This window comes from Labrus bergylta, chromosome 5 (genome assembly GCF_963930695.1).
Source record: "Labrus bergylta chromosome 5, fLabBer1.1, whole genome shotgun sequence".
Lineage (NCBI taxonomy): Eukaryota > Metazoa > Chordata > Actinopteri > Labriformes > Labridae > Labrus > Labrus bergylta.
In genome coordinates this window covers 21,626,490-21,642,977 of record NC_089199.1, presented here as the reverse complement: position 1 = coordinate 21,642,977, position 16,488 = coordinate 21,626,490, and the positions used below count along the sequence as shown (strand labels likewise).

Below are 16,488 nucleotides of genomic sequence, written 5' to 3'. Positions count from 1 at the left end.
TGCAGGGTAAGAGTTCTTGACAGAACATGCACACACTCTAAGCAAACACACTCATATTTGAGCTTGCATGATTGATACACAAATGCCCACTGCTGCTCCAGGCAGTTTTAAGGATGCAGGACAAGATCCTGCTTATTCTGGATGGGGGGAGATAGAGGGAGACCCCGGGCTTCCCCTCTCCTCTAGTCTCCTCCCTGTCCTCATCATGCCAGCATTCACCACATGAGAGGATTCGATGCCTAGCAGCAGCATGCCTCTTTTGATTATAGCCAGCATGCCAACAGGAGAAGCGCTGCGTGTCTTCCTTGAACTTTACCAAAGCTTCCCTCATCTGAAGCGAAGAGGGACGGTGAAATTATTCACAGTTCTGCACATTTTCCTTCCTGCTCTGATGATATTTTTATGTGGTACAGCATTTGCCCTAAAACTGTGAATCATCCCTGCCAAAAATAGAAACCCAGAGACGTACAGCCATTATTTATCAGGTTGTCATTCATCCATCTGCTCATTGGAGAACATGTAATGGCACTCTGGGGGCTATTCATAAAGTTCACTCTTCTGTATTAGGAGCCAGCGTTCAGGGCTTTTCTCGGGGTGAAATGAAAGCCCAGTAAGCATGTCAGAGAAAGCATACATCCCTCCACCCCTAAGGGAAGATGTACTAAAGCGTTCAGTGAAACCAGTCTCTATAGGCGTCTGGACCATATGTTAGAAAGCATGTGTTCCCAGGTGTGGAGCTGTGAAAACAGGAAAATGATAACTCACACATTCAACACCTCTAATTCATCTTAAGGTAATGCAGCCGACTGCAGGAAAACCAAAAGTGCTTTGTCATCATGCTGTAACTTTACCTGAAATATCCCAGCGGCATCAGTAGGCGTGACGTCACTGCCCAGCCTCCTCCCACTGCTGCCCCTGGAGATGATCTCCGTGGCAACCAAACGAGGCTGAGCAGAAGATTCACCCAACTACAGTGACTATGCTGACTATGGACAATTTATTTTTCTGATAGAATAAGGCACTTTCCACAAGTCTAGAGATCGGAATCTTGACCAAGAAAAATGTAATCAGAAGGATAAGACGGCTGTGAATAAAGTTTTGCTCTTAAGGTCATGTAATCATGGAATTTTTGCAGCCCCAAAACTCACCCCTCAGGTGTCTCGTGTGTGTGAGAGAGCAGCCGTGTTGACTGCAGAACCAACAAGGTTGAGGCAATTATCTTTTGCTCCTTGAGTCACAGGCAAACAAAAAGCCGAGGACTGCATCATCACAGTGACACAGAAGCTGTTGCCGTAAAACCCACAAGTCCCATAATGTGTATCTGTGCTGCAACAAACAAACACTGCAGCCTGTTCCTTCTTAAACCCTGTGGTTTATGCAAAACTATTTATGCACCTTACCCCACATTAAAAGGGAACAAAACTATGCTTTGCTTAAATATTCATGGGCGGAGTGATATGCTGCAATAAGTCGCTGCTGCATGCAATGCATAAAGTTAACTTCCTTCCTTTAACAGAGCCTTGCCTTGCATATTAAAAACCTCAATGGTGCAGTCACTCAATCTGTTCAATTTATGCTCTCTTTTCGAACACAAGGTATCTCATTTCTAGTTTGACCTTGGTGTAACACGACCCAGAGTTTCTTGAGCCTGCACTTACCTTGACTAGAATTCAGTCACTCATGCACACCTATTGTCGACTGCAGCAGAAGAGGGTTTCCCTGCACCAGTGACACTGACTCACTCCTTGACTGACTCACATCCTTCCCCTCAGCTACAGGAGAGCTGACTGAATTGAATGAAGCCACGATTCTTTGTTGTGTTTTTTTTGCTGCTGTTTGCATGAATGATGAATGCAGAAGCTGTATAGTAAGATGTGCGTGTGTTTCTGTTTCAGCCAGACGTTGCATGCTATCACTTTAGAAACCACAGCACAGTGCTATAAGTCAGTGCAGCACGCAGACTGTTATCATTTGAAAAGAAGTCCGAATGTAGCAGATTCAGATAATTAGCTCTTGCATTGGACGTGTGAGGATTCCTGTGAAGATTTCTGGCTGTGAGAGGTGCAGCTTGGCATTGTACCGCAATGTGGAGTGGCCAATGTCCTTGCATCTCTCCTGGTGTCTGGCTCTTTTCCAGCGTCTGGCTTCATCCTGCTGAGTCTCAATCAGATGAGCACGACTCCCTCCCTTCACCTCCTTCTCTCTACACAATGCTCTCTCCTCTCTTTATCTCCATCCCTTATTTTCTCTCCTCCTCAGAGATACTGTCAGCTCCAGGGGACACAGAGAAAGACACAGGGAGCTGCATTGCCATATGTTTGTGTACCTGAGCCTCTCTTTTAATTCTTTACCTCCATTCAGAGCCTGGTCGCTGTAGAGGTCTTTATAACCCAGCTTTTTTTTTTTTTTTTTTTGCAGGGCACCTCCGTTTTTTCCATCCTGAGCAGTGATTCTGAAATGACTCATCTCCCAGAGGGTAAACACAAACTGAGTTTCACAGGAAATGCTTTGTAAATCAAGTTTTTAGGAGCAAGTTTGTGGGATTTTCTAGAAACCCCTCAAGAAAACACAGGTGGAAATAAACAAGTCAGAATAAATGAAATTGTTTTAAATGATGTGCAGAAGTCATGTATTCCATCATTATGTATTCTTGTGACTAGTGATAGCTTGCTGATTACAGGAAGTTCAGGGTCCTTGAATTGTGTCATGTTGCAATTTACAAATTTACTATTTGCAGCCTTTTTCATTCTTTGTGTGTGTGTATCTATGTCCAGTGTGTGTGTGTGTGTGTGTGTGTGTGTGTGTGTGTGTGTGTGTGTGTGTGTGTGTGTGTGTGTGTGCTTAAAACTTGTGGCTGCTGCAATGCAGTGCCAAGTAGCAAGGAGGCACAGCAGACATCCAGTGTCAATAAAGAAAGAGGACTGCTCTCCAGGGAGGAGGCGAAACAGCACAGACACTTCCCGTTGATAAACATGTGTACATGTGAGTCACCCTGGAGCTTTGGGAACAGATTGTTCAGATTGTTATACCAACCAACCATTCAAAAAAGAGAAACTTTGTAGTAGGTGATCAAATATATGAAGTTGCTTTGTAATCTCAGTCAGATATTGTATATTGATTCCTTATTAAGTCAAACAACAAGATGGTTTTTTTTATGGAGAATTATCAAATGTGAGGTGCAGCTGACCTTGCAGTTAGGCTGTGCCCCATATACGGAGGATAAAGCGGGCGGACCAGGTTCAAGTCCAATCCACGGCTCCTTTCCCGCACGTCATTCACTTAACTTCGCTTTATTTATGTAGCACCTTTCATACATAAAAACATGCAGCTCAGTGTGCTTCACAAAAGAATAAACAGAACTAAAACACAAAGAATGTCAAACACAAAGAATTCACATTTTCGTATTGACATTAAATAAAACGCAAATAAAAACAAGAGATAAAATAAATGTAAAAACAATAATAAAGGAAAAAGTCAAAGCAGTAAAATCACTGCTAATTAAAAGCCAGATTAAAAAGGCAGGTTCTGCTGTCACCACTCACTCTCTTTCTCTCGCTCTGATTTCCAGCTCTATCCAGTCCTATCCAACTTAAAGGCACAAGAGCCCAAGAATACATCTTTAGAGATTAATAAATGTGATATAGTCGCCACTCGCCAGATGACTGCTGATTGGATAACAGGTTAAGTTACAGGTGATGTGTTATGCCCTCTTTGCTCTCAGTACCGACTGTTTTTCTTCTAACAGCCAAAGCCGCTTTACAAACTAGTGGATAGTACTCAGACCACAAAGGCAACAAAAGCACTTTCAACACCCAAAATCATTTTACTGTATGAATACACAGAATCTTGAATGTATCAATAACTAGCTTTTTTTCGACAGTGTATCTCTTAATAAAGCTATAACAATGGCCAGTAATCCAGATTTTTGTTTACCCCCCCAAACAAAAATAAAAAAATTCTGTTTCAAAAACCAGCTGTCATGCTGTGAGACTGCCACTTCCTGGCCTGGAGCTCAGGCGTGTGTGCCCACCTGACCTGGATGGGAATGCAGCCTTGATACTGGACGTTTCAAACCAAAGTTTGCACTAATTATCTGGTGATGTTTATAGATACTTACTCTTTCATTAGAAAGTTCCTGATTCTATAAATCAAATTTAATTCCAAATTTAAAGCACCCTGATGAACTAGCAGCTATGTTTTTTTTTTTTTGCATTAAACCGTCTCTTTTTCAGGATTGGGATTCTTACTCTCATCACATCTCCCGTCTGCTCATTGAGTGGCTGAAATAAGACACACAAAGGCAGAAATGTCCAAAGGTTTTGCCAGTGTTAGAATGTTGTTCTTCATGCAAAAGTTGTGTGACGTTTTGACAAAATTCCACATTCAATGGCATTAGGTTTCTTTGAATTAGGTGTCTTGTCCACAAATGTTTCATTTTTTTTTTTCTTGATTGTAAATTCAGTAAAGTCCGACTGCACTGAAACTAGAGAGAATATTTATTGGTTGAAAGGAGCTGTTGCTGCTCTAATTCAGGTGGGACAGGTGAAGCAACCATTTGTTTGATAAAATATTTTTGGTTCCACTCATTGCTCTCATATGATTAGATGACAATGAGCCGTCTTATCCTATAAGATGAAGAAAAAAAAGCAGAATGAGAAAGATCTGTCATGTATCTTGAGGCTGAGTGTTAATGACCCTTCAGCTTCTCAGCCTTCAAGTTCATTAACCTTTCTTGTTCCTGTGCCAATAAGCATCCGATTTAAAAGACTGAAATCAATACCTCCTGGAAACGAGCTCACCGTTGACACCCTCATGTGCCAGCTTACACGACCCTTCAATTTCACGCCACCATATGATTGAAACACACGCAGCATCCAGAGAGCAGCGACCCTTCGCTTTTAATTAAAGGCAGCCGGCTAATGCAAAGTGAACTGAGCTTTAGAGGCTGCATTAACGGTCTTTGTAACGGGTCTTCGGCTCATAAATAATGGCTGTGCTGTCATGGGGAACCTGGGAAAGCCATTAAGAGATAGTGAGAGGTATCTGTGTGTGTGGCAGCAGGCAGGCAGACAGACGGGACGAGGCCGGGAGCCGTGATGGACTCATGTCTGCCAGGAGTAACCTTGGCAAAGCCGAGTCTCACACAAATCATCCTGCTGACCTCAACCCCCCTGCCTTTTCCTCCATTCACTTCCCAACCGAGGGATTCCCGCTGACCTTTGGCTTCATCGGAGGTCACTTCTGGCCACGCAGCTTTCACCCCTGACTCCAGAATTGATAGCAGGAACAGGATTTTTCTATTGATCAATTTGTTCTTTGTTCTGAATACAGCCAGGCACAATGATGGAGGTTTTGCTCTATTTTAGTCACCCTCCAATCTATTATTAATGAAGCTTGTTGCCAGGAAAGGGTACAAATATAACTGCTGTTATAAAGATTACAAGACAGAAAATGACTTCATGAGGGCCACAGCTGCTGTTTGCTCATTAAAGCTCAGGAAAGACACTTGAAAGAGAGACATGCATTTCTCGTAGGTATTGTTAGAACATGCTAAAAAATAAAAAAAGGGGACTGAAGGCTTATTTAACATCAGCAGTTTTCTTATCTGTTAATGTTGTTTTCACAGGCTCTTAATAATCTTTTCTATTTCTTTCATTTGCGGCTGTGTTTTTGCCAACGTTTTTGTGAATTTATTTGGCCTTTTCATTTCTAACATTTAACTACAAAATATCGTCTTTTTTTTTCTTCTTTCTTTCCTTATTTTAGTTCATATGTGAAGTAGTTCGAGCTGCAGGTGTTTTATCAATAAAGAGGAGTTGACTTAGTCCTGGTAAAAGAAGATGTTAGGGTGCAGTGAAGGCATGTTTTTGCTTTGCAGCAGAGCATCTGAAGAAAAGCTGGAGATGTGTTCCCCTTTAAATTGCCCACACTGCAGATAAGGTAAGGAGTGGTAACAGGCAACAGTGCGGATGGAAAACGCGCTTTCTCGATCTTTCATTCTCCATCAGCCTCTTGGTATGCAATGCAATGCGTGAATGCAGGTTTGACTAAGCTGGAAATTCCACCTGAAAAAAAAATTCTGTCACGTTTTTAATATAATAACATTTTCTCACCTCTGCTGCATCACCAACAACGGCCGTTTTACATGTGTTATCTTTATGTGGGTGTGTGGGGCTCTGGCTCAATGTAATTGCATAATCTTATAGCCCACTACGGAGGGCGATTCTTTCACGCATGTCGTTGCTCGTCAGTGTCTGCAGACGCTGCCCTGCTCCTCATGTAGGAGGCTATTAGGACACTCACAGAATAGTCTCTGGGAGGGACGCACTTGACACTCCGCCTGCCTGCCTGCAGCTCAGGCTTGTGGATTCTGATCCTGACGAGGTGTTGTTTGTTTTGCATGTCTCAATAAGGACTGAAAATTTGCACTGGCTGTGATGACGCATGGGGCAGATTTATTCCCACACAGAAATGATTATTGATGCATTTATCCAAGAAGGCGTCTAATTATTAAATCCTGGTAATCACATTAAGCTGCTTCCCTCCTACACGCCTTGCCTTTTCGCCCCCTCCCTCTGCAGATGTTTCCTCTCTGAGCACCTTATCGGGACTATTTACCTTTGCGGCTGTCTGCATCACACAGCCTCACCGGCCGCTTTCATTCTGCTGATCCCAGCACCTTTTGGTTAATAAGGGGAAGCACCAGCAACCTCCTTCATATCGGTTCCCTCCTCCCTCCCTTTTTTGTTGCCAATCGCCATCCCACGACAGCCTACCCGGAGGAAAGGAAAGGGAGTCAGGGAGGGGAAAGCGAGGACACACCCGCATATACTGTACCCGGTGTGAAACGGCGAGGATGCTGCAGACAACATGAGGTGAATATCATCGGCCGCCCTAAATTGGAAGTTCTGTTTTTTTTTCTTCTTCCACCCGCTCTGAAGTCTGTGGAGCTTCATGCCGCAGCTGGTTGTTCACCAGTGTGTCCAGCAGGAGCTTCAACTCGCAGCAGATATGAAGATGTCTGCAGGTATGTATGACATCTAGAAAAAGCAGCATACGTTCACCTTCCATCTCTGATTGTGATCATACATGGCATAGAGTGTGTACACTTCATTTGGAAGAGTGATGAAGCAGAAAAAGCATGCCTGTGTCTACTGTAAGGGTTTCATTGTGTAATGCAGATAAAAAAGAAACCGGTTTTCTCCTGGAGCCTATTTCCTTCTATGGATCAATTATTTATAGCTATTTTTGAATATTTCAAAGCCAGGCACCATTTCAAGACTAAAATGCTCCAGCAAAACTGTAAGCGAAGTCGATTAACATGAGGTGTCGGTGTGTTCATTAAATCTTGAAATCTTCTCACACATTTGTTTAGACTGCAGTAGATTTATGTGATAGTCTATAGACAGGATGCTGTCTGTATGTATTTTGGTGCCTGCTGCATCGCTATATTCATGCATGGCTTCACTGCAAAAGGGTAGTCCCATTCATTTCAGTGGATACTTCCATTGCAGCAGATCACTGCTCTAATTTATGAGCTTCTGTACGTTTTTATGTGCCAGTTAGCCCTCAGTCTACCTGCATTGAAGCCATTTATATGCAAGGCGGATAGTTTATTTGCATATTAATTCAGGGGTAGGAGTGTCACTGTCACCCTCAAGTTTTCATGAGCTGATTCATTTCTGTATCGGCTGCTTCTCACGACTACAGAACTTCACATCACTCTCATCAAGTCTTAGGGCATTGTTTCAAGCAGTGGCTTCATTTTCATCTATTTTCAGTTCTTTTCTCTTCAAGCTAAAGAAAATCCCTGACATCTGGTGACTGAAGTTTGAATTGCTGAATCATGTCTCCAGAACCTGACCTTCTTGTCTTGTCTTTGCTCTGTCTGTCCTACATGCAGTCAGATCCTAGGTGACATCCTGTGGCCGTCAGGTCTTTACGCTGTTGAGCCCCCTCCCTCTCCTGGTCCCTGCCTGCAGTTCTCCAGGCTGCAGGACCCAGATTCCCTGAAAAGTGCAGGCCCCCTCCCCCTGCAGAATGACTGTTGCCACAGGCGACCCCTCTGATGAAGCGGCGGCTCACCCGGGCCACCCGCAGGAGTACGACCCGGAGGCCGACCATGACTGCTGTGAGAGGGTGGTCATCAACATCTCAGGGCTGCGCTTTGAGACTCAACTCAAAACTCTCTCCCAATTCCCAGAGACTCTGCTGGGGGACCCCAAAAAGAGGATGCGCTACTTTGACCCGCTGAGGAACGAGTACTTTTTCGACAGGAACAGACCCAGCTTTGACGCCATATTGTATTATTACCAATCAGGGGGCCGACTAAGAAGGCCGGTCAATGTCACCCTTGATATTTTCTCAGAGGAGATCCGTTTCTATGAGCTGGGTGATGAGGCCATCGAGATTTTCAGAGAAGACGAGGGTTTCATCAAGGAGGAGGAGCGTCCTCTCCCTGATAATGAGTTTCAGAGACAGGTGTGGCTGCTGTTCGAGTACCCAGAGAGCTCAGGTCCTGCTAGGATTATCGCCATAATCTCTGTTATGGTCATCCTCATATCTATTGTCAGTTTCTGCCTGGAGACCCTCCCCATTTTTCGCAACGACGACGACGACATGCACAAGTCTTCAAAGGTTTTTTCACCTGAGACCAACACCACAATCATCACTTACACAAATGCCTACTTTACTGACCCTTTCTTCATCCTGGAGACTCTCTGCATTATATGGTTCTCCTTTGAGTTTCTGGTGCGCTTCTTCGCCTGCCCAAGCAAAGCAGGCTTTTTTGGAAACATAATGAACATTATTGATATCGTTGCTATCATCCCGTACTTCATCACACTGGGCACAGAGCTCGCAGATCGACCAGATGATGGTCAAGCGGGTCAGCAAGCCATGTCTTTAGCCATCCTCAGGGTCATCCGCTTGGTACGAGTCTTCAGAATTTTTAAGCTCTCTCGTCACTCTAAGGGTCTTCAGATTCTTGGTCAGACCCTCAAAGCCAGTATGAGAGAGTTGGGCCTGCTTATTTTCTTCCTGTTCATAGGAGTCATCCTCTTCTCGAGCGCAGTCTACTTTGCAGAAGCAGACGAGCCGGAGTCGCAGTTCGAAAGCATCCCAGATGCGTTTTGGTGGGCTGTGGTGTCCATGACAACAGTTGGCTATGGTGACATGGTCCCCACCACGATTGGCGGCAAGATCGTTGGATCCCTCTGTGCCATCGCAGGTGTGCTGACCATCGCCCTGCCCGTGCCCGTCATCGTGTCCAACTTCAACTATTTCTACCACCGTGAGACGGAAGGCGAGGAGCAGGCGCAGTACCTGCAGGTCAACGTCGCAAAAACGGACTCAGCCGAGGAGCTGAAGAAGAGCCGGAGCGGCTCCTCCATTAGCAAATCGGACTATATGGAAATTCAGGAGGCTGTGAACAACAGCAATGAGGACTTTCAGGAGGAGAACCTTAAGACGGCCAACTGCACGCTGGCCAACACAAACTATGTAAACATCACTAAAATGCTCACAGACGTGTAGCTGCCATCTGCTTCTTTCCTCCATGTCACCGCGGGACATGTGGAGCTGAGCAACTGGATGGGACTGGTGTGTAGCCTCCCACCACACGCGTGCTGGAAAAAAACCAAGGCAATAGAATTCAGGACGCTGATGATGTGAGACGAAAGACCCCTATAGTGAAAGAATATTGCAAAAGACCATCCGCTCACTCTGCTCTCATCCTCATCACTCGTCCCTGAAACTCCTAATAACTGTCAAACAAAGTGAAATTTAAAATTTTACATTTCTGCATGGAGTTGGCTCCTTCTGTGTGGCTGATATTTAACAAAAAAATATGCTAAAAAGTCCCTGCTCACAACAGTAGCCAACAGTAGTGCACAAAAAGAAAAGGAAAAAAAGGGAGAAACAATGCAAGAAAAAAAAAAACGTATTGCATTTAAAAAGATAAAAAAGCAACACAACATAGACCTTGCTTTATCCCTTTTTCCCACAATCCCTCATTCTCTGCCATGTGCTTTCTGAAGAGTCGTACCGCGCTCCATATGCTGCTTCCTGGAGCCAATGAAACAAAAACTGTCTTATGCTACAAGGTTTAGAAATAAGAGTCCGTGCGAGGATAAAGCGAGCCCACTCCTGTGCTGACCCGGCCTGTGGGTGACTTGTGACGAGGTTGGTGGTGAAGTACACCACGTTATTTCAAGGATGAATGACAGCCATCGGCGATATACGCTTATGGTTCGACGCCTTTTTTTTCCCAGCAGGCATCAGTATCTGATGAATGACTGAGAATGGCCTTGACTTTTTTCACTGCTTTGGTCTTACATGTACTGTATGTATTTGCAATGCAAGCTTCCCCCATTCATTCACCCAAAACTGGTCTTACTGCAGAGCTTTGAGGACAACTTGAATGTCTTGTTTGGTTTGTTTTTCATGGTTTTTCACACTCACGGAGTACTTATTCATATAGATAAGTAGGTTAACTGTGATTTAACTGATAGCCAGTAGGTAGGTGCTGTTAGTAGTAGTCCGTAGATAAGTGCATGACATTTTTAATCTGAATGATAATTTCCACTCGTTTCTCGACTGCCACTTGCTTCTTCACACCACTGTATATTTGTCTGTACACTGCCTTCTACACAGATTCTCACTTTTAAAAAAGGATGCCTACAGGTAGCTGTTGCAAGAACCTAAAGCTGTACGTTAGAATATATCTTAAGGAATAAATCAATATTAACATTCCATGTAGGCAACATCTGCCGTTAAAAGTTTTGCCAGGTCGCTGTAGACGTCTCGCCGCTGAGCTGTGACTCACACTCTAGTTTTGGACCTTACCCCAGCTGCCGATGGGACAGACTCGCAGCACTCTCTTTTTTTTTTCTAACAGGTTTGTCACATAATCACGTCCTCATCATCGAAAATAGCAACTTTCAAGGACTCTTATATATGGAATATTGCTTCCCCCTGACCTGCCTTTTTATCTGGGTTTACGCTACTCTCCTAGTGTTGCATGACTCAAAAAACATTCATAGAAGCATGAATTTAAGCTTAAAGAAGCCTCTGAGACTACAAATTATTACAATAGATATTTATTTAAAATATATATATTAAAAATATATGTATACAGACAGTACACATATCCAATACACTGTTATCAAAAGAATTAATAAACCTTAAAAAAGCTATATTTAAGAGAAAGCAAGCCTTTCAAAAAAAGAAGAACGCAGATCATTGCCATGTTTTTATTTTGAATGGCCTAATCTTAGCTCCGAGCACTGTCTCTATGTTCTCCTGTTTAAGACCCTGTTCAGAGGGCCAAAGACACTCTTACTCGCCCTTTCTATGATTGTTCCAATGTCGATACCATTGTGGTGTCAGCAAAGACACAGATGAAAATGTGGCTTTTGGTAGGGGCCAACAATGCGTGGATTGGATACCATTATCCATTAGCGATTTAAATAATCAACTGATTTCCGACCAATCATCAAGTGACTACACCAAACAACAACATTGCTGTGATAGCAGAGAGTCAAAGTTAAATCCACCAAAATGCTAATGCGCACATTTTTGTATTGTTCTAGTATCGGAGGGTAACTCTGTATCTGAGATTTCTCGTGTATCAGGAAGGAAGACATGGTATTGGTCAATCTATAACTCTACAAAATACATTTTATCAAGCGTCAAGTCTTTCCGTACACGTCAACACATCCTGGATTAAAACACACAAAGTCCAAAACTGCCTGCTGTGAAGTATCTTCTGAAAGGCAGGGCGTTGTTCAAACCTGTTTCGTCCCTTTTTCAAGAGTGTAGTGTCAGAAGGCTTTTTATTGCTGTAAAATTGGTCAGAATTCAAATGGAATCTGGTTGGAGGAAGCTCAATCTGTCTTTAAACACTGGCTTTAAAGTTGAATTGGGTTGGGATTCTAGGATTGTGTCCAGCTGAGACTTTCCACTGTTCGCTCAACACTGCCAAGGTAACAGTCAAAGGCAGTAATGTCAATATGGGAAGTGATAATTAGCAGCAGTGTAGCAGATATTGGCTAACCTATGGGGGTCCTGTGATTTTCACTCGGGAGTATTTTGCCTTTCTGCATCTCTTCACAGATGTCTGAGTAAAGAGGTGACGGGTTAGGAGGAGGAAGTCAGTAGCAGGAACTGTCTAAATGATTTCTGTCATGTCAGGATGTACATCATTATTCTTAGGGTCTCGTTCTGCTCACTACAGTCTACGGCCTGCAGTAGCAAAATGTCTTTACGCCATCGCTGCCAATATGTGCTCAGGATGCCTCGTCACACTGCCTGACGTGAGGCTTCTGAAGTCGTCTCTCTGTCCAGATCTGTCTGCTTTCATGTACCTTGGAAGGATTTTTTTAAAGAGAACTTTAGTAAATAACCTGGATGTGTTGCTCTCCCTAGAGAAGCACAGAGGTGGATTAAGATGTTTAAATGGTCTGTAACTCGAGGCAGGACCAGATTTAAATACTTGTTTAGCAATATTCCCATAATCCTTTAGTGGAGGGGCCTGTGTGGAGAAGGTGGATGATTGTTGTTCAAAAAAAGAAAAGAATGAACCTTAACGGACCTTCGCAGTCCAACCACGCTCTTATTGATCATCAGTCAAGTATTGACGTGGGTGTGTTGATGTGAAACTGTGTGCATGAGGGAGAACTTAGTGTGTTTGTATGAGAGAAAGGAGAACCACTGAATGTCAGTGTCTTAGCCTGCTTGTACAGCTGCATATGCAACGTTCATTTGCATATTTGTATATGTGAAAAAAACACACACACTCACAGTCTGACCAAAAATATTTGTCTATGCATGCAGATGCATTGTACTGTTTCCATTACATTCTTTTTGGACGGATATTTACGATGAACGTTGTAGATTCATGCAACGTTCATCGGTTATGATTGAGATCAGGCACGTTACTGTACCTCAGCCAAATTCACTGTAGCAACTCATGAATTCATCTTGTGACGGTTACTTCTGCTTAAAGCACAAAGACGAGTAGAATCATCTTCAACTGTAACGTTGCAAATTTAATCTGTAAAAAAAAAAAAAAGTCAATTCTAATGATGTTGCATTGTTTAATAACATTAAAGAATCATCTCTCACCTGCTGAGGGGACCCACCAGCAAATCCACTCCATGGGAAAGGAGCCCAAACAGTGAATTCACTGAGAAATCTATGCAGAGAATGATTATTTGCTGGTTGTCAAGAAGGTTTGAATAATGATTTTTTTTTTCTTTCTTTTTTTTCTTTTTGTTTTGGCACTTAAAGAGAGCTGGCGATGCATTTGAAGACCGACCTTTAAGCAGACTTTGCAATGTTCTGCTGCCGTACGCGAGCTGAATGTGAATATGAGCCGTCTGAGCTTTGGGTTGGTTTGAACTGCGGTGTCAGCTCTTTGAAACCAGGCTCCTACATTAAAACACACATACGGGAATCAAGATGATCAATATGCAATCTGTATGCATGTGTGTTTGAGAACGGACGGTTTTTCTTTTTCCGTTTGACCCCAGAGCCTGATTGTGTGGCATTCACTGACACCATATGTAGAGTCATTCACCTCCCCGTGTTTTCATAGAGGCCTGAAATCATCCATCATCGTTGGTACAGTGGATTCTGGATTTTCTTTCTATGAAATGAAATGTGAGAGAATAATGTAAATACAAACCAATGGATGATGGAGAAAAAAACATGTACTATATACTGTATGTGAAGTCTGGATTTAAAAACGTAGTATTATCTGCACTTTACAAGTCAAAAAGGACAATCTATGGACAAGAAAAACATGTGAAATTAAAACTGCATATTATCCTTCCAAATGATCATAACCCTGACGAAGTAATATCAATAATGAAGCCAATAATAATTCAACTGAAACTGTGTTCAGCGTGTTTATTGTGTGAAATTACTGCACCTTTTTTTTTTTTCTTGTTTTAATATTTGTTGGCATAAAGCGTGGGGGTGTTTTTTAAATCTTCATCCACATCACATTGTTGCCAGGTATCTAGTCAGCAGAAGACGTGAGTGGCTAATTTTAGTCAACGAGTGTCTGCGCTGATACAAAAACGCTTTGAATCGATCAGGGGCTTCTTTGTTGTTATTCTTAGGACATGAAGCGTCTTTGTAGCAGCGTGCAGGATATTTTCAAACGCCTCCTGGTATCTTCATGCTTCTTCCTCCTCCCTTGTGCACGGTAAATGCTTTGTGCAGTTGAAAAAAACAGGAGAGCAGAGTGTTCTATTAATAGCTTTTTTTGTTGGAGAAAGAGATAAGACGAAGAAGAGGAACGAAGAGAAGATAGAAAGAAGGGTGGACAGACAGAACAGCACAGGGAAAAATAAACGTGTCCTATAGATGTTAGTGTTCGGGAAAAATGAAGGTTTGTTTCCTTCATAACCATCAATTCTGCTGCAGACTTTAAGATAAAACTAGAAAATGCAGTATTTCTTAGCTTCATGTCTCAGGTGCTGTTCTTCTGCTCTGTTCTGATGATAAATTTAGCTGCTGTCTATCTTTAGTCCACTTGTGGTTTAACTACAGCTCTGCACTGCGAGCGTGAACACTTGGGGCCCTGGTGCTGTAGCTACATCTCTGCTGTAGTCATTAGTCTTGCTTTGATCCAGCGATGCAGTGCAGCACTCTGCAGAAAGCGGGGCCAACAGGGAAAGAGGCAGGAAGGAGCAGCCTGAACAAGGATGAGTTCGCCAGATCGCAGGCCTGCTGCAGGTGGCCACAGTGTTGTTGTTGATGTAGTCAGGGAGGGACAGTGTGTGGGTGTGTGTGTGTTGTTTGTCAGGGATGGTAGCAGACCCACAGGAGCACGGCTGAGCAGTCACACAGGCTTTCCCTGTGCTCACCAGCTTGTAATTAGGCGAAGAGCGCAGTGGGACTTGATGCTAATCCAACAGGGAATGTCCTGACACTGGACCACACCCGGCCAATATCAGGAGGTTTTTCATCCATTAACTCGTGCTCTCAGACACTGACAAGTTCCTGCAGTGACTCCTGAAAATGTTGACTGCCTTCTTTATTAGAGTTTGCAGCTGTTAGAAGGTTTTACATATTTTAATTGATGTGTGAAGAAGTAATGGAAATTAAGCTCAGTTGTGCTTGTTCTGTTCAGTGTGGAGAAAAGATATGGAAGAAGACATTACTGCCATCTAGCGGTGGAACTGAAGAATAGACAGAACTTTTTTTAACCTCAGGATCTCTGACACAGGTAAACGTGTCAGACTACAGGAAAGTTTATTTTCTCAAGTCTGTTTATGAAATCACTGGGTAAGAATTTTTCGATATTTTAATGGGTTAAACAATTTTCTAAAAATAACCCTTTTGTAACCCTACAAAATGAACAATAATGCAGTTTGCCCAAGTGACTCAAATCTCGGTTTTTAGTCCTCTCACAAGAATCACAGCAGGATACATCAAGTTGTTTAATGATCAAAGAAGGGGCGCCTTTAAGAAAACAAAATTCTGCCAAATTAGGGGTCAGTGTATCTCTTTTGGTGAAATACTTTTGATACCTGTGAGATGGGATTTATGCAGGGAGCCAACTAATTGCTGCTTTTCTGGAAGGGGTCACTAGCAGGAAAGAGTGAAAAGAGCAAGTCTATATTCTGAAAAAAACAATGCATTTTCATATTCAAATATATATTTTGAGAAAATATATTGAAAAGAGGTCAAGGTGTTACTTATTAGTATAAGTGGCTCAAGTTATAGTCTCCAGTCTATAGTTTTGTTTGACTGAAGTCAAACAAAACACATGAGTGCCTAACACTGCTTGAGGTCAGGATAAAAAACACTCTACAGGTTTTTATTTAGAGTCTCTCAGCGGTGAGATAAGTATCAGCAGTGTGAGGTTTGCAGACAAAATAGTACAATAGGACAAATATCTACGCCAGAGTCATTTGGAGGATCAATACTCTCCTATTGTGTGATGACCACATTGAACACACACACACACACACTCCTCCACCGCTCAGAGGGTGACAAATGGGTCGAGTTAAACTCAGCCGACCATGCATCCCATCTCACAGGGGACGGGAACCTGTCAGTGCACACGCAGCACAAACCCTCTTACGGATGTTGCGAGGCTCACAAACACACATGAACCAGGTGACATGAAGCTATATGAACGATAAGAGCAGCATGAGAACTGGAGAATATCCTCTTTAGCAATAGAAGTGGGCTGGGCCACAGGTATACTCAAGTGTGGAGCTCAGTTATCTTCAGTGTCTGAGTGATGTTAGTGTATATTACAAAGGCCCTCTGACTCGAGCTTTCGAGGGTTGATAAACACTGGGAGATGTCTTTGTGGTATAAGTGGGTTTAATCTGAGTAACAAACGCAGGTGTGGCAGTCCTTTGTCATCTATGTCCTCATTTTGGTGGCTTGTACTGGATCTGCAATCTTATTCTTTCAGTCAGTACCCACAGCTCATGACAATATGCGAGGGTTTGAATGAAGATT

General features: G+C 43.0%; 1 protein-coding gene across 2 annotated transcripts; it reads left to right on the top strand.

The window, feature by feature from the left end:
• Positions 1–5,941: 5,941 nt before the first annotated feature.
• On the top strand, positions 5,942–13,896 carry LOC109981765 (potassium voltage-gated channel subfamily A member 2). 2 transcript variants are annotated; one of them, XM_065955179.1, is made up of 2 exons: positions 5,942–6,875; positions 7,904–13,896. In XM_065955179.1, the coding sequence occupies exon 2, from the start codon at positions 8,041–8,043 to the stop codon at positions 9,532–9,534; it is 1,494 nt and encodes a 497-aa protein (XP_065811251.1). In that variant the 5' UTR covers positions 5,942–6,875; positions 7,904–8,040; the 3' UTR covers positions 9,535–13,896. The 2 variants fall into 2 exon arrangements, with proteins under 2 accessions (XP_065811251.1, XP_020486370.1); XM_020630714.3 differs by having other exon boundaries at positions 5,942–7,027.
• The last annotated feature ends 2,592 nt before the right edge of the window (positions 13,897–16,488 follow it).

Bases quoted from the DNA above. Each gene is read 5' to 3' on its own strand.
- LOC109981765 (XM_065955179.1), top strand. From the start codon at position 8,041: ATGACTGTTGCCACAGGCGACCCCTCTGATGAAGCGGCGGCTCACCCG.